Here is an 18,347-nt window from a genome sequence, read left to right on the forward strand (position 1 = left end):
CCATCCTGTGTTTTCCCATCTGCCAGCAGCCATGGTACCGGGACTGCACAGCTGGAGCACCAGGAGGAAACCAGATGGGGGTAGGGATGGATGCAGGGGGGAAGAGGAGTCTGCATGCTGCCCAGCCTGGTCCTGGCTACGGCAGAGTGGAGCGGCATGGGGCACAACCCTTCCTCCTCAGGCTCCCAGTGGCAGCTGGCAGGCCAGATAGGATCAACTGCCCTCCCCCGGCTACCCAGCCAGCAACAGAACTCCTTAAGTGGCCCTCCAGCCCAAATATTTGCCCACCCCTGAACTAGTGGCATGTAGGAGTTAGGATTGTCCATTCAAGTAGTAGCACTGTGCATGGTCTGGCTGCATCATAGGCCTAATTCTGCCAAGGGCACGAGGAGGGGCTCTGGTAGATGCTTTGCTGTTACTGTTTAACCTGTGTTTAGTTGATTTGTGTTTTCTAATTCTTCATCTGAGTTTCCTGCATGTTTCCATGCCAGTCGGTGTTCCCCATACTGATTCCCATTTGCTTTGGGCAGGATTTTATTGAGAAAAGAAGAATCATAACTCAACTAGAGACTGCTTTTCAAATATGTGAAGACTTGAAAAACAAAAGCAAAAGCACTACTATGTTGGGTAAGTGCATGCAAATAGATTAATATTAACAGCTGTTCTTTAACTGAGGCATTATCGGGATTGTGATTTTACAGTGCTGTGATTTCTTGTAGAACTTTGGTTTTGTTTACTGTCATTGTTTTCCAAGCATATAATACTAATCCCCTTAAAAACCAAATGGAAGAATTTCCATTTTAAAAAATGGCCATTTCCAAGTCACTGCAAAATATTCTTTAACTTGATTTTGAAATTATTCATGTGAATCAATTATTTTGTCTAATATTCATGTTAAAATGCATTTGCTATTCCAGCTGGTGATTCTCAATATACTAGCAAACTATTTAAGACGGTGGAGTCTAAGATTTCGACGTGCAGAGAATATATTTCCAATGTAAATGCCATCCTACAGAAAGTACTTTCTTCTTGGAGTACTTATACAGAAAATATGCCCTTATTGAAAACTTGGTTGGAGGAAGCACGGAAGGGCCATCCTAAAAAGGTATGTAGTTGGGTTTCCGTTTGCCTACCTTCTTGCATCATTTTGCACATAATGCATTATATATGCAAGTCATTATTGCTATTGTTTGGGCACTTTTTAATATGCTTTCAATGAATCTCTCTAGATCCCCACGGAGAGCCTGTCAGCCTGGAACTCAGTGCATGGTTCCTTAAATGAAGCTGGGAACTTTTTAATTGAAGTCAGCAGTGAGGACGTGGGATCAGATATTTCTAAAGAACTGAAGAAACTAAACAGGAAATGGGCTAAATTTATCAAGAGAACACAGTTTGTAAGTTACTGTGTTTCCATTTTCCTTTCCTGACACAATTTTTTTAAATTTCCACTTCAAAATTACATTTTCTGAATACTGTATATACTTGTCAATTTATTAACTGCAGATAACACTGAATTGAGTGCAAGATTATTTACCAGTTTTAAAGACAGAAAAGCAGACAATACCAGGTCCCTAGTTGCACTTAATTGTGCTTCTTTCTGTAAAAGTCCCTTCAATTTCTTTTTAAAATGTTATATTTTCTATAGAGCTTTAAAAAATATATCATGTAACAGGATAAACTTTTCTATTAAGTTCTAGTTAGACTGGTGGGTAAGTTCTGTAGCAAGTTTATAAATCTTTGCTAAATTGTATGGGGCTCCTTCTCACCTGGTGTAAACTGGCTGGCTCCATTGACATTTATTGGGCTATACCAGGTTAACTCAGCAGAGAATCTTACTTTGTGGAGTTTTTGAGGACTTGCTATCGAATCAGATTAATGTCCATAGCAGCTTCTTGATTTTTTCCCTGTTAAACTTAGAGAATATTTTCATAAGCGTAACATTATTACAGAATACGATAATGTATAGATATAGCTATATCTATCTATATATATATCTATATCTATATATTATGGTATTCTGTAATAATGTTATATATATATAGATTTATATAGATAGATATAGATATAGCTGAGAATATAATAGAGCTCTATGTTTTAAAGTAACTCTATGCCCTTCAAGTAACTTTTATTAATGATATGGTTGTGGCCATAATTGATAGCATAAAAATGCTATGCAACGTTTTCACAGGAGATGAGATTACTGAGAATGCACGAAGAGCAAATGAAGCAAGTTACTGACAGTAAGGAAAAAGCTGTGCCTCCTGCAGAATCATTTCTAGATACAGTCAGTAATACCGTAGCTATTTCAACGGAGGCTATTAGGAGACACATTCAGAACGCAGAGGTAAAGATTTCCCCTGTGATCTAACCATGATAGATGCACTGGTATTTCGGTGTTATCTATCAACTGGAAATGTGGTACCACTTTTCTGGGGGCCACATCTCTTGTCCATTCTCAGCTTCCCAAAACTCTTCTGGTATTACAATCCAGAATGCTTGTCCATATGTTGATTAAATGCTGGTGACGAAGGGAAAAGTTCATTTTGAGCATGTCAAAGTGCTAAAATAGCCAAGAGCCTAAATCTGCCATATTCACAGGTTAGAGAAAAGAAAGAAGATGCAATTGAACAAGCCACTGACCTGCTGCCCAGGGTGGGTAAAATTGAAGAGCTTCTTGACGGAGTGGAAAACTGGGTTACAGAAACCGAGTGCCTTCTTGATAAGGTCAAGCAGGAAGGATGCATGGAACCTCCAGCAGAGGAATCCTTACAGGTAGAAACATACATATAAAGATTAAAATATGGTCTATCGGATTCTTATACTTTGGGTAGAATTTCAAAGGTTTCAGTGAAATAAGCTGCTCCAAATAAAGCAGAAAGGAGGTTGGATTTTGTTTTATAAAGTGGTTAATAAAGGAAAGGGGATGCTCTAATGTTTCTAGGTCTAGGATTGTTGTCCAGCACTGCCTATCAGGATCGGTCCTATTGGACCCCTGAATACCTCTTCCTGGTAATTGTCTTCTCCCAAATATTAGCATCCTTAGCTGATGGAAAGGCTGTCAGTACCATGCTTCAGCTGCTTGTTGCTGAATGATATAAGGTACTACTCCTCAGTAAACCAGCGTACTCCCCACCTAGCATTCCCAGCAGGCAAGTACATTGGAAATTAATGAGGTGAGAGTGTGATGAATACTGGTGAGACTTTTCTTGCACAGACAATGCATTCAGCCCCTGGGGAGGAAGCCCTTTATTCCATCAGTCCTACTTGGCTGAGAGCAGGAGAGCTCTGGCAGGGGTGTGAATCTTCCCCAGCAAAGAAAAGATACTTCAGAAGTTAGCAGAAGTCTGTTATTAATTTATGCCTCTGGGTTATAGGAAATTGCCTGAAGCATTCACTGTGTGAAGAGGGAGGAGGGGTTTTAGTGTAGTTAACAAGATTTCGTTTTCAGTCCTAATGTTATTTCATGTAAAGTCTGTGAACTCATGCACTCAGTTAGCTCTGCAGAATTAGAAGATCTGAGCATATTAAAAATGTGAACATGAATTTTCACAGCTTGCAGGTACTTTTATAAAATAACCCCTCGCTCAGTGTGACAGAGGCTTGTTAAAAATGTAAAAGTACTTTCCAATTTAGATGAGCTATATTTCAATGGGATTGGTGACATAATGTGTCTGTGAGGATAAAAGATCAAGTCCTAGCATCACTTGCAGTACAATAAGTAGAAATTATGCATGATACACTGATTGTCATTACAGGAATGGTAATTGATAGTTTCAAACTCAAAATGAGTTAAATATTCATAGACCAAAGCAGCTCTAATAAGGACAGCTACTGATAAATATTCAAATACAGCAGTGTGAGTCGTGCATAAAAATGTTCAAGGCAGTTGCTGAACAGCTGATGGCATGCTTGAAACCCTGGCCTGCAGGAAAATTGGTGCACTGGGAACTTTGCTCATATGAGACTTCTGGTTTACCTCATAGCCATACATGTCCAAATGGTCATGGTTTGTATGTTGATTATGAAGCTCTAAGTATGCAAGCTTATTTTTAAAATATTGATTGTGAGGCAAAGAAATGCAAACTATCATGCTGAGATAAATAATATGAGAAGAAATACAACCATGGAAGTGGAGGAGAGGTTACGTACGAGTATCAAATCAGATGCTTGATAACCTGCTTGTTATACCTCCTTTTTGAATGAAAACAGCTTTGTCTCTAGCTTGATATTTTGCACAGCAACATAGTGGCTTTAATTGCAGAGCGTGGTCTGCATTTGACCAAATGGTTCTTACGTCTCAATTCAGTTTCTTATGCCAAATCATACAGACAGCACTTAATATCACAGATTTCTATTGATTTTCATTGAAACAGATCTTAATTGCCAGAGGAACCTCATGCCAAAAACAAGTTCTTGCAGCAGAAGATATCTTACAAATGGTGACACAGAGTATTTCCAGCCAGGTGTCCCTCCAGCATTTTCACACAGCTCAGCTGCAAGCACGAATTGAAGAAGCCAGAGACAGAACTGAGGTCTCTATTTTTCCCATAATAAAATTCGGTGTACTGAAAATCTCATTTTAATAAGGCATGGTTAGAAAAACTTCTTTTAGGACCTATTTAAAAAAATGAATGCTTTTATTATAGGAATTACTCTTCTGCAGTCTTGTTAAGGGTAAAAAGCGAGTAGTTAGAAAAGTAATATCCAATCCTGAATAGCCAGAGTGACATTATGTGGAAATATATTAATAATTTAATTAGCGATATCCATACAAGGTCACAGGCCTGCCTAAGCTGAACGGTTTCTGTAGCAGGGACATTCAGCTGACCAGGATCAAACTCACAGCTTTAGAATCTGAGCAAAGCCTCTTAGCTGAATTGCCAACATGCCCCGCAATAATACTTCTGCACATCCTGAAAACTGCATTTTTCTTCTCAGGCTGCCATGAATAATCTACACATGGTCTTGCCCAAATTGGAAAAGACTCTCTCAGAAAAGGACATCATGATCAATTTTGAAGAATCCCAGCAGGAGCTTGAAACCTCTATTGTAAAAGCTATGCAACTCGTTGGTCAGAAAGTGAGCCCTGAAGAACACACTTCAAAATATGAGGTAGGTTCAAACACTCACTTCCGCCCTGCGTCGTATCAGGAGTCTAACCAAAGTGCAGCATTTCTTAGTGACAGTCTACAACTGAGAAGTCAACTTTCACCGATGTGGAAAATAGCACATACTTCTTGCCGGTTTTTAACATTTTTATTCATTTTCTTTTATCACTATTAGCATATTTTAACTTTACATACAAAATATTAAGAAATATTACCACTTGCCTGCATTTATGTTATCATTCATTATCTTGGGGTTTTTTTCCAAGTCCCCAAAATAAATGGTAACCATAATATTATAAAAACAGCTGGATCCCCATACATTACTCAGCAATCATATTTTTCTTTGAAAGGATTTCCCATGATTTATTTCTTCATGTCATTAAAATTAGGAGGGGTTTTGTCCTTTTTCTAAAAATGGTCTATTATACATTTGGTAGTTTGGCGAATTGTATTATCAGAACTTTTGAAAACGACCTGACCAAGTGGTCATAAGCGGGATCTTGTTTTTCTCTGATAAAAATAATTCCAAAATTTTCTGATTAAAACCCCCAGAATATGTTTTTCTTTTTTGCAATTAAAATGAAATGCTATTATATATATAGGTATCAGTTGAACACAATGTTTTATTCATATATTTACAATTTTCAAGCAATTTGGAAGCCTACCAGTGCCTCAATCATTATAATAAAATTAATTCTAAATACCTATATATTTTGGTGTTTGATTTAGGGTTTTTTATCAGGGAAAGTCAGAGCTCCCCCTGCCCCCTTCACTCACCAGGATGCAGGTTCAGCTGTGGCTGTCCACTGCTTTGTGGCACTAAGCAGCCCTGATATGCTGGTTCCCTGCCCCTGCCCATGCTGTTGCCCCCCACCCCCTCAGCGCTGCTGGTGCCTCTCACTCCTGTCCCCTGCCTCCAGGCCCCAGCCCCGCAGTGTGTGGGGCAGGAGGTGTGTGTGGGACAGGGGGTGTGTGAGCATAGCTCCTGCCCACTGGGCCGTGGACGTGACTCCTGCCTGGTGCTAGTCTGGCCAGGCTGCAGTCCTGTGCCCTGCTGTGGGTGCAGAAATTTGGGGGGGGGGGGCGCAGCATGTGCCTCCCTTTCCCCCCGAGGCATCACCTATGGGTCTGGCCCTTCCTGCAAGTGCATACAGCAGGGGAGAGCCACCTTCCTTCCTCCCCACCCCACCTTCCCAGGACAAGCCACCCATGGCTGTGTCCCACTCCCCAGTCAGGCCCTGCGACCACACATTCCTGCCTGTCAGGCCCCAGGCACCATGCACCACCCTGGTCTTGTAATACCCCCAAATCCAGCCCAGCTGCCAACCCTGCTCCGCTCCCTGTACCGTGGGCTTGGTGCGAGTCATTGCCACCACCTCAATCTCCCCACAAGTTATGCCTCCCACACATCACCTATGCCCCCCACTGTGCCCCCGCCCCACATGTTGCCTATATCCCCCTACAGCCCCATAAACTTACCTGCCAGGGGCTGCAGGAGCTGCTCTCTACCACTGCCTGGCTTTACTGCCAGCCACGTGCATATGTGTGCGTGCACATGGTGCCCCTTGCCTCTGGTTGCTCTCCTCTTGCTCCCCCCAGCCCCAAGCAGCCCCTTGCAGGCTGGAAATCTGCCAGTCTGCAATGGGAAACTCGCAGTTTCCCAGATTTTTCTCCTTTAAAAAAGAAAATCTATGTTTCTCTCTGTTTTCCCATGGGAAACGGAAAGCCTGAATCCTTGGTCATAAGATACAAAAATAATGGTTTGCACCTATCTTTGACCTGTTTTTCCTGAAAGGAGGTAAGCTAATTGTAGATCGTGGTCAGCAACATTTTTGGGCAGAGTGCCAAAAACAACCGCTTATAAAATGCTCGACTTATAAAATGTTGGTGTGCCCAGGGCAGATGAGGGGCCTGATCCTTGTTGTGGCAGCGCAGCCCTGGGCCCTTCCCTGAGGCATGTGTGCCAAGTAAAATGCCTTCGTGTGCCACGTTCTGCCATGTGCGCCAGGGGGGTTACCTAACCCTATTGTAGATTATGAAAAAAATTGCATCAATATGGAGTATAGTTGAGTGTTTACTCCTTCTTACATGCACTTTCCTTATTTTCACATAACTGAAAGTATCCTTTCAGTAACCTTTCTGTTTATTTATATGGCTTCAGTGCCCTCAAAGTGGTAGTGATGGAAGAGCCACTCAGGAATGCATGAGATCTGAAACACGGTGGGCGCGTCCAGACGAGTCCAGTCATGCAGTATGTGGCGCTGCAAAAACGTTTGTAGCACCACATACCGCACAGTCTGGTGTGCGCCGTGCTTCTAGGGCGCACTGAGCGTACACCACTTTTCAGCAGTGCATGCTACCCAAGTGTGTACTGCTCCCTTTTTTTTCTGTGTTTTTTCCAGGGGTCAAAAAAAATCGCAGAAAAAAAAACCAGAGCAGCACATGCTTGGGTAGTACGCGCTGTTGAAAAGCGAGCTGGGCCACCCAGAGCCACACTGCAGCTGCTGGCCAGGCTCTGCCCTGCAGGATCACCCCAGCTGCAGCCCTGGGAGGCTCCCAGGACCCCAGATAAGGTTGCTGGGGCTAGCACAGTGTTGGCCCAAGTCTCCCCTACCCGACCCAGAGCAACTTGCCACCTGCCAAAGCACGTGTAGCACGGACGTTCCTCGGGGACAGGTAGCTGTGGTGCATGGTACACTGTTGCTACGTGTCCCCAGGGAACCAAACGTTCACACACGTGTGGACGTGCCCAGTCAGGTTGCTTGCGGATTAGTAAGCATTGATCCTGTCCTGTACCATATGCTATAGCTCTATGACCAGATTTTCAAAAGTGACTAGAAATGTTGACCCCTATATTATTTTGGCTTCCTACCTTGTGACACGTTAAAGGGGCCTGATTCTCACAAAGTTCAGAGCACCTCCCGTCAGAAAACCCGGACCCCTTTAAGCCTCCCTCTGGAATGGTTTTTCTAGTTGAATCCTTCCTCTGTACAGGGGGGTTGGACTACATAACCCTTGAGAGTCCTTCCAACCCCATAATTGAGATACTTCAACTTAGGTAGTCACAAGTGAGACACCTTAAACCACCGGTCGCTTTTGAAAATGTTGGCAGGCATTGGGAGTACACAGGGACACTCTATTGCATGGACAGAGAGATGGGCCTTGTCTTCACATCTAAGGTACAGAATGTGCTTTTTGGGGGGTATTTTAGGAGCAGTGCCTGTGTTTTCCAGTGAGCCAGGACTATACAGGTATCTCTGGCCCTTTTTCAGGTGTCCAGGATTTGGGAATGCCTTTGTACCAGACCCTGCCAGTTCACCCAGGCATGGGGTATAAGAGAGTCTGGTTCTCTGTCATTGCAGCTCAGTATTACAATCCATGTCAGGCTGCATTGCATAGTTATGATATGGTAATGAAACTGGGTTTTTTGCATACACAAGTTCCATTCTGTTTTGGTTTTCTGCAGGAGGCATTTAGCATTTTGAACACTAATATTCTTGACAAATATTTGAAAGCTGCTGAACAACTGAAAAATATTTCACCTGCTTATGAAAAACCAGTACTGGAGAAAAAGATCAAAGATGTTCGCAGAAGATGGGAGGTGAGAAAACAATATATACTAGTGGTATGTAAGACCACTTGTCCTCAGATATGGGTTCCTAGAGAAACAATTTATTTGCAGAGGGATGCATTTGCCTTGTAGTCTGTTGTCTCCCTATGACCATCCCAGAGGTGTAACGGGGCGCTATTGTGTCCTGGATGGGTGGGGGTGCACAGTGCAGAAGCAGTGGCTGAAGGTTTGCTGCTTTGGGGGGCAAAGTCACCTCCTTTTTTTTGCTGCCAACACGTCAGGGGACCATTTAAACACCGATTTTTGTCTGTAAAATACAGATAAAGCAGCAAACGTCCAGCCATTGGTCCTACACTGTTTACTGCTGCTGCTACTCTGTCCTCCCCACTGCTGGAGCCAGAGTCGCTGTAGAGAAGCAGGAGGGTCTGGGGGAAATGGCGGGTGGGAGGGTGAGGCACTTCCTAGTTCCATTTTGGCATCCCCTCATCTCTCAAGCAGCACTTGGAGCTCATGCCCTGCTCACCCACCCATCATTGCATTAGTGGACAATCCTGCTGAGATATTGCGTTCTGTATTTTGCAGGAAGTTCATCATGAAATCATATCCTATATGCAGTTGAATATATATTGAAATAGAGAAGTTTAATACAACTTTTTCAAAACTCAATAAACAAATAGATAAAGAGAAGAAGCTTATAATCAACTTTTCAGCCTGCTGCGCCTTAACACATACAGTGTCACCCATGTCATGAGTTTTACTTGTCCACAGCTTGAGGGGCAGTTCCCCCGAAACCCCTGCACTTATCTCCTTGAAACTTGGCAGGCTTCATGGCCCGAGCAGGGGCCACCCCTCCCTGCAGTTTTCAGCCCACTGCAGTGTAACACATTCACATGACATGTTTTGCTTTCAAGAGTTTGGGGCACAGTTTCCCTCAAGCCCCTGTACTGATCTTCTTGAAACTTGGCAGGCTTCATACTCTCAGCAGAGGCTACCACCCCTGCAAGTTTCATCCAAATCAGACAAAAAACTACAGTTATAGATATTTGTATGGGAAAAGAATGCAAAATATCATAATGCATGAAAATAATCACTTCTTCATAACTGAACACATATTCATTATATTGCTTTTCTTCATTTAGGCTTTTTTTTCTCATGAAGGCAGCCTGGGAGAGCTTAACAGCAGCTTACAAGGTCTTAAAGCATTGTGCCAAAGACTGACTGCAGAAGAAGCTTTCCTAGAAACAAACAAACTAGTTCTTCTTTCTCATGTTGGAAAGGGTCAGCCATCTAGAGAAGGGTAAGTGTTTGGTTGCACAATGTATCATAGCTTTGTAAAATTAAGAAATGTAGATTATCCCCATCACTGGAGGATTATGATGTGCAACATACCCCCAAGCATAAATATACTTCTAACACTAGTTTTCAGAAACCAATATGTAATGTTAAACTGTATTTTGGCACCTTCTCCATGCTTGTTTCTAATCTTTTGATACATAATTTAAGGTTTTTTTCTCTGTGTTTTATTGTTGTTTTGGTTCTTAAACTGAAATTGATTTTAAACTGCAGGAGCTGCATATTTGCTTCTGAAAATGGAGAAAAGAAAGTTTTTCCCCAATCAACTGATACCCTTTCAACTCAGGAGGTATGAAACCCTTATATGTTATTGGTAAATATTGATTTATTTAGACAGGATCATTGGCACAAGGAAAACATTTAGTATTTCTATTATTATTTGTTATATGTAAGGATATAAGAGCTCCCAGTCAAAGTTTAGGAACTCACTGTGCTTGATAAGTAGGAGCTCACAAATAAAGATTTTCTTGGCCAATACCAATAGCTGATTAGTAACCAGCCATATGGGTCAATACTGATCCAACAGCCAATTTACAGGAATACAGTCAGGCTGCTTGGAGAGCAGTGCCCTGCCAGTAAGTCTGTGGTGGGGAAAGGGCGTAGGGGAGGGAAGGGGCGTGGGGGGGCAGATCAAGGCCCCCACAGTGAAGGAGGGAGTGGGGCAGGGGTAGAGGTTGGGGAGTCCCACTCTGGCTGCGTGCCACCTCCCAAGGGGAGTAGGTGGGAGGCACGTGCACCCTCAGGAAACTTCAAGTGCCTCTACACCAATGCTCATAGTATGGGGAGCAAGCAGGAGGAACTGTGCCTCCTGATTGTGAGTAAGAATCCAGACTTAGTAGGGCTCTCAGAAACCTGGTGGGACCCTACCCACGACTGGTCAATGGGCATTCGGGGGTACACCCTATATAGAAGGGACAGGACAGAGAGGAAAGGCGGGGGGGTTGCGCTCTTTGTCAAAGAGCAACTCACATCATGAAGGTTTAGCTTTGGGTTAGAGGAGGGTCGGGTGGAGACACTGCGGGTCAAACTACAAGGGGGGCGTGGCAAAAGGGACCTTACGGTGGATGTCTACTACTGGCCACCCAACCAGGGGGAGGAGCAGGACCGGGACTTCTCTGGAGTCTTATGAAGGCAGTTAGGTCAAGGGATGTCATTGTCATGGGTGACCTAAACTACCCAGACATTTGCTGGGCGGAGCAGACAGCCAGGTCTGACCGCTCGCGTAGGTTCTTGGCTGTATTACAGGACCTTCACCTTATCCAGGAGGTGCACAGCCCCACTAGAGATAACGCCTTGCTGGACCTGGTCCTGGCCACTGGGGATGACCTGGTGAGGGGACTGCAGGTCCTTGACCACCTGGACAATAGCGATCATCACCTGCTGGAATTCACTATCCAGTGCAGGGTGTCAAGGGCTTATAGCAAGACTAAAACCCTTGACTTCAGAAGGGCCAACTTCAATGAGCTTTGGAGATTAGTGGGGAAGGCACTGAGGGCCCAGAAGGTAGAGGAGATGGGAGTCCATGAGGGATGGTTGTACCTTAAGGGGGTGATCCTCCAGGCGCAAAGGGTAACAGTCCCTGAGAGAAGCAAGCGGGGTAAGTGTGCTTAGAAACCCCCATGGCTCAGCAAGGGCATTCTCCTAGCTAAAAAGGAGGCATACACCCAATGGAAGGGAGGGGCCATCACCAGGGAGGACTATACCTCGGTTGCTTGGGGCTGTAGGGGGGCGGTCAGGAAGACCAAGGCGGAGATGGAACTGGGACTAGCTACCCGGATCAAGGAGAACAAGAATGTGTTGCATGCATCCACACGGAATTTATCAGTGACATTATTGACTACACCGCCCCCAAATAGCTGATAGCTAATAATGCTAATTTTCCTTTTATTGGTGCTGATCCGATATGCAACCGATATATCAGTGCACCTCTGTGTACAGGTATTATTCAAGAGACAACTCTTGTCCGAAGAGTTCACATTCCAGTTCCTCTCCCTGAAAGGTATTCATCCCTGTACAAAGGGTGATCCCACATAAGTCTTCAAAATAAAATATAAGTGGGACATAGACATTTTACTGGCCACGGCACAGGGATAAATCTCAGCTGCTCACACTGGGGAACCACACCTGAAATATTGCAGTAAGGTTTCATCCCCCCCACAGTAGCTAAAACTGTTGAACGAGTTGGAGAGGAAACAAAGAAGTAACAGGTTAAGAGGTCTTAATATTGCTATTAAAATAAAACATAGTATTTTGCTATAATATAATTTTATAAAATATTATCATATCTGTATTAAAAGACTGGACACACAAAGCTTTTTAAAATAGTTTCCAACGTGGAGGAAGTATGATAGTCTACAAGTATTTGAATGACATAGAGGAACAAGTCTTGTCTAGGGTGTCACAGGAGCATAATAGTTCACATAAAAATAATGCACAGAAGCAGTATAGTACTTGTCAACAAGATATCCAAAACATGCTGATGACCTACACAGAGTTCAGCACGAGACTCCACAGCATAAGCACCAATAGCTGAGGATGTGAAGGAAACGTCTGTCATTATGATGTGTTATTGTCAAACAAGAAATTGGTTATTTCTTTCTTGTGTGTGTGTGTGCGTGCAAGTGTGTGCATGTGCCTATTGATCTCCATTAAATGTACAGTTATATTGTAACACAGACATCATCATAATTGATTTTTTTCACATTTGCTTAGTTGGCAGGCCCTATTACAGATGAGATTTTGGAAATGGATGTGAAACATCAGAATGGAGAAAGCTGTACAAAGAAGTCAGAGAAACATGGTGATTTGCCATTAAAGACCTTATTAGAGAGGTAATTTTTAACTGGTAGAATACATACATGTTTAAGAGACAACAGGATATTGAAATTTTGAAAATACATTTGAAATGGTATGGATCTGGACTACTTTATCTATGCTGGATACTGTTCTTTACTTATACCAAATGTTGCTTGAGTGTCCATATAGATTAGTCATACAATGAGTTGCTCCAATAGCTAAATATTTTAAAAGATCTGTATAGCAAAGATAGAGTTAATTTTTTCCTGCTCATGTCTCCTCTTTCATGAGGGAGAGCTCTGCTTCAGGTGTATATATATGCCTTATTAATAATTCTGAATATGGTAAGACCAATATGGTGGACCGCATTTTTAAAGAATGGCTGGTTTTGACACCCAGAACTCCTGTGAGAGCATGTAAACTGTCATTCACATACACAGATCTATACCTAAGTGAGCAATAACTCAAATGTATGCATAAATGCTCTTCAATGTTTGCTCTGTTTAGAAAACAGGAAAAAAAATTATATTAGAAAATTGCTGAACTTACTTTAAATGCCATGCCGTGATCCAGCACATCAGAGTCTTTTGTTACAATAAAAATAATCATATTAAAATAAATGCCATGTCTAAAAACTGCTGCTTTTTTCCTAGCTTTGATGCAGAGAAAAGTAATCTGGAACTTCATTTACAAAGCATCAAAGATGAAGTTGTGTCTGGTTTTACCAGTGAAATACAAGATGCCTCATGCCTTCAGAATAAACTGTGCGATCTAGAGGTAGATCCTGAGTGTTTTCACAAACGTATCACTTGTGTACAATGTTAATGCATTAGGAATAAGGCGTTATGATATTTTCTCATTCGGGGCAATCTCCTTCAAGAGGCTGAGCATGCTCTAAGGGGTAATAAGCATCTGCAAGAGCTGTTGCCTTCAAGAGGACTCCTGAGGGCTCCCCAGTCACAGAAAGGATGGGGCTCTTCAGCTTGGAGAAGCGCAGGCTCGGGGGGGACTTGGTGGCAACCAATAAATACATAAGGGGTGTGCATCAGGATCTGGGGAAAGGCCTGTTCACTGGAGCACCCCAAGGGATGACAAGGTCTAACAGTCACAAAGTCCTGCAAGACCGTTTTGGACTGGACATAAGGAAAAGCTTCTTCACTGTTTGAGCCCCCAAAGCCTGGAATAGACTCCCCCCAGAGGTGGTGCAAGCACCTACTCTGGACACTTTTAAGATACACTTGGATGCTTATGTTGCTGGGATCCTTTGACTCTAGCTGACTTCCTGCCCTTTGGGCAGAGGGCAGGACCTGACGATCTTACGAGGTCCCTTCCAGCCCTAATGTCTATGAAATCTATTAAATCTACTTTGCAGGACCGAGGTCATACACAAAGTGGAATTGGGCCACCGTGGCCAGAAGGACAATTTGCCCCATTACCTGCACAATTAATTTAGGCTTGTCATTTGTAATGGACTGAATTGCCAGTAAAACATTATTTTGTCACATTACAAAAAAGAAAACCATGCGTGAAGCTTGCAAAGTCAAGCATCCCTTACTGTGTTTTACTCGTTACCTATGCCTAAAAGGGGCTACAAAGAACACAGGGGAGACAGTGTCCCTGCTCTTAGTTCCTCCTAACAGATGGAAAGAGCAAAAAGTACCACTCAGTCCTGGTAGCCCTGGCTTAGGGTACCTTTTGCTGCTTTGAGGAGATGGTTCATAGTAGCCAGGTTTGACTGTAGGACTTTGGGGCAATGAGGTATGATGAGTGCAGATGGAATCTCTGGACAGTTTAGCTCTGACTAGTCTCTGTTGTACTTGTACAAAATAGGATTGTTCAAAGGCTTGTAACTTGGCCATATTTGGGATAATTTTCATAGAGATGGTAAAAGGTATGTACCTACCACCAAGGCATCCTTTCTAAAAAATTCCAAATCCTTGCTCCAAGCCTGGAGATGCTAGTTTTTCTCAAAATAAATGGTTGAAAGTTTTTTGGTTTTATTTTGTTTTGTTTTTAACATGTGCAAAACAATGCACTTTCCCATCATTCTTGAGAAATGACTGGACCATTCTGTTGAAGCTTTTCCAAATAAAAAGTATAAGCCAGAGGTAGATACCTGGCTTGGAAAATTTTAGTCCAAGTGGGTAAAGCCTAGCAAAGTTAGAAACAGTTAAAAATAGGGGCTTGAAATGGGAAGTCTGTAATGGGCAATTATAACTATAAGTGATACTTTCTAGTGTATAGTAACACTATTTAAGGTAGCTTTCAAATGCATGAGGTATAATGTAGTGCCATTTTCAGTCTTATAACTATGTACATTTATTTTAGGTTTTACAGAGTAAAGCTAATTCATGTTGGATGCAGTTTGAAATTATTGCATCTAAGTTAGAAAATCTTGTGGATGAATCAGAGAAACTTACTATTTCTGAAATGAGAAACAAGCTGAAAAGAGAATGGAGTGAGCTTCAGGTTGTTCTAAATCCCAGGTATAAAATAACATTTCATGGCTTTACTTCGCATTAGCTGAGGAACAGTATGTTGTCATGTCATTAAAACACATATCGGGTAGTGCATATTTTGCATTCTGCAAGGCAGAGGTAAAATTGCATGAGGTTCCTAATTTTGGCATTGCTTGATTTAAATCGTATAAACTTAACACAGCATTACTGTATTCTATGGAGTATTATCTGTCATATGTACAATATACCAATAAACATTTAGGGACATTTGCATTAAGAATTTTAAAGAGCAAACTTTTATAAGACCAAGTTTTAGTTTCTACATGATTATATTTGGAGTTTCCTTCAACCTTTTGATTAAAATACATAGAGTGGAGTCTGATCCTGTTTACATTTCTGGCAAAATTCCCCTTTATACTTGTGTGAGGAGGGTACTCTCCAGATCTATGCAATGGCCAGTGGGTTTACAGTAAGATTGTGGGGGGTTTTGCCCTGCTGCATGATTAGTGCCTTTTCCCTGGCTGCTACTCATGTTCATTTTTATTTCCTTTTCTTGTAGAATGAAATCGTTAAAGACTGCTTTGGAACTTGTTTTGCCAATAGAAAATGAATCCAATTTTCTATGTGAACCAGATCAGCAGCTGCACAAAAAGGATGTACAGCTATTGACTCTGACAAATATTCCTCTCATTTATGGAGAATTGAAGGTAAGAGATAAACACAAAGGGTACGTTTCAGTTTTCTAACATGGGAACAGTGTGAAACCCTGCAAAACTAGGCATTTGGACAAGCAAGAACAAGAGAACTGTATGGTACTTCTCACTCAAGGATCTGGGAGTGTTGTTAGCAGTCTGAGAGGTTCTGACCCTTTTGGATCAGCATGTGTTATCCTCTTTTCTGTGAATAATATTGCTACTGCAGAGGGAAGGTAAGCATGCCTTCATCAGACCCATTCATAATGGAATCATAAATATCACTTCTTGCTTTTGATTCTTCCTCCCATCTAGTATGACTTTGGTCTCCACCTATCTGTTTTTTATCAGGCTTGAATTGAAGAAGTTCTGACAGCTACAAGCATGACCATTACCTATTCTGGGAATTGTACCATCCAGATCTGTCTCCCTGAAGACCTTTAGGCCCCTGACACATGTTACATTTAAGACATGATTAACAGGTCAATTGGGTGTTAAATAATAACCCAGGCACATGTGCACCTTTATTTAGGTGTGATAATGAAGTAAATAAGCCACAAAGATACTCCACATATAATGTAGACTAACTTTGTGGCTTGTTTTTATCATGCCTTAAATTAAATGTGTGGCTACCCAGGACCTGTCAAAACCTTGTGTGTCACGCAGCTGGGTAGCACACATGGTTTTATAGATCCTGGCACAGGGGGATCCGGGAATTGGGTTATGGCAGCCAAATCCCAGGGTCTCATGCTAGGGATGAGTAAAAACCCTGTGTGCTACCCAGTTAGTTGGCACACGAGGGTTTATAGCTTACTGTACACTGCAGCAGCCCAATACCAGGCTCCCAATGTACTAGGACCTGTCAAAACAATGTGTGCCACTCAGCTGGGCAGCACACTTAGGTTTATAGCTCCTGGTGTATCTGCAACTAAAATCTGGGAATTAACTTGGCTGTATGCGCAACCTGGGCAGTTCTGTTCTGTTGTGCAGCTGTCTGCAGTCTGTCGCAGAGTGCAAACTGGCTGAGCATGCTCAACTGGCGTGCATGAGCAACGCTGAATCCAAGACTCTGTGTAAGTGACAGAAGCTGCAGGTACACAGCTGCCATTTAGACACACAAAGTGAAACAGGACCTAGCCCTATGAGTATGAGACCATTCTTGGCAGTGAGGTCCCTGCAGTCTAATTGTTTCAATTCTGAAAATAATTCTGACTCTCCCAGGCCTCCCCTGTAGCTATTCCAAGATTTACATTGAAGCTATGAACCCTGAAGTTTATTTCCTCTGAGTATTACATGACCTCATAATGCTCAGACTTTGCACACAGAATTCTAATACATACATATTTTACACAGAGAGGGTACATTTACACTTTCATTAATGCACTTTTGCTCATGTGCATTAAATTTAGTACCTCCATTGTGAGGTACTTGAAAAGGAGCATTAGCCTATTTTAATGTGCATTAGCAAAAGCTCACGGGTTTTTTGTGATGCTTTAATGAACATTAAAATGGGCTACGGCCCATTAAAGCTCACATATAAACATGCCCTGAGAAAGTAAAATTCCTAATGTATTCTTCTCTCTTATGAGTGGCTATGTACTAAGCAAAAAGACCAAACAGCAAAAAGCTGAAGACATTCTTCTCTGTGCTTTTAACATTATCAGTTTTTTGAGGGGGGTTATGTGAATTTTTTTTTTCTGTATGTTTTGCTGGAAATACAAGATACAGTTTCTCTTCCACTTTGGTAACCTTGCCATGATTCTCTCAATTTCAGGAGATCCAGAAATCTATAGAAAATCATATTGAACAATGCAAACAACTGGAAGAGCTAGATAGCTCAACAAGAGATGAATTTAACCCAGCAGATTTCAAAGCTGCCTGCAGGCTGATGCATAAATATAAAAAGCAATTTGAAGAAATGAATCACAAAATGCAGGTCAGCGAAAAAGTCCTTAAAGATCTAGATGCTTTTTTGGCTACTTTTAAAAAAGTCAAACTTTCTATTGAGCGTGCTGCAAGTCTATCGCAGCCTGGAGAACCCGCAGGGCAAGAGACTGCGTGGAAAGAAATGGCACAGCAAGAAATTTCTCGTTTGAAAGAGGAGGCCAAATGTTTGGATGAACGCCTGAGTCTAGTTGATATCCATCTGGAAGATGCTGAATGCGGAGGGATGGTTTGCTGCGAAAAACTGGTTGCAACTTTATTGGAAACAGTAAATGATGCCTGTGGCCAGATAGATAAACAGGAGCTCACCCAGGAATATGAATTACAGGAGACTTTTTCTACAAGAAATTCTGAACTTTTAAAAAATATTCAAGATATACATGATAAGATGAATAAAATAGGCTTGAGGGATCCAACGATTCCT

General features: G+C 42.2%; 1 protein-coding gene across 1 annotated transcript in view; it reads left to right on the plus strand.

Annotated features, from left to right (window-relative positions):
• Positions 1 to 18,347, plus strand: part of SYNE2 (spectrin repeat containing nuclear envelope protein 2) — a 256,030-nt gene that overhangs the window by 46,001 nt on the left and 191,682 nt on the right. The window contains 15 exon segments of the mRNA XM_025197915.1: positions 531 to 627; positions 918 to 1,105; positions 1,230 to 1,394; positions 2,189 to 2,344; positions 2,599 to 2,772; positions 4,374 to 4,532; positions 4,939 to 5,112; positions 8,575 to 8,709; positions 9,819 to 9,976; positions 10,246 to 10,321; positions 12,745 to 12,863; positions 13,482 to 13,605; positions 15,157 to 15,314; positions 15,847 to 15,994; positions 17,754 to 18,347. The exon segment at positions 17,754 to 18,347 is cut by the window's right edge and continues 47 nt beyond it. Coding sequence (XP_025053700.1) covers positions 531 to 627; positions 918 to 1,105; positions 1,230 to 1,394; positions 2,189 to 2,344; positions 2,599 to 2,772; positions 4,374 to 4,532; positions 4,939 to 5,112; positions 8,575 to 8,709; positions 9,819 to 9,976; positions 10,246 to 10,321; positions 12,745 to 12,863; positions 13,482 to 13,605; positions 15,157 to 15,314; positions 15,847 to 15,994; positions 17,754 to 18,347 — 2,625 coding nt within the window.

This window comes from Alligator sinensis, unplaced genomic scaffold (genome assembly GCF_000455745.1).
Source record: "Alligator sinensis unplaced genomic scaffold, ASM45574v1 scaffold13_1, whole genome shotgun sequence".
In the NCBI taxonomy this organism is placed as follows: Eukaryota; Metazoa; Chordata; order Crocodylia; family Alligatoridae; genus Alligator; species Alligator sinensis.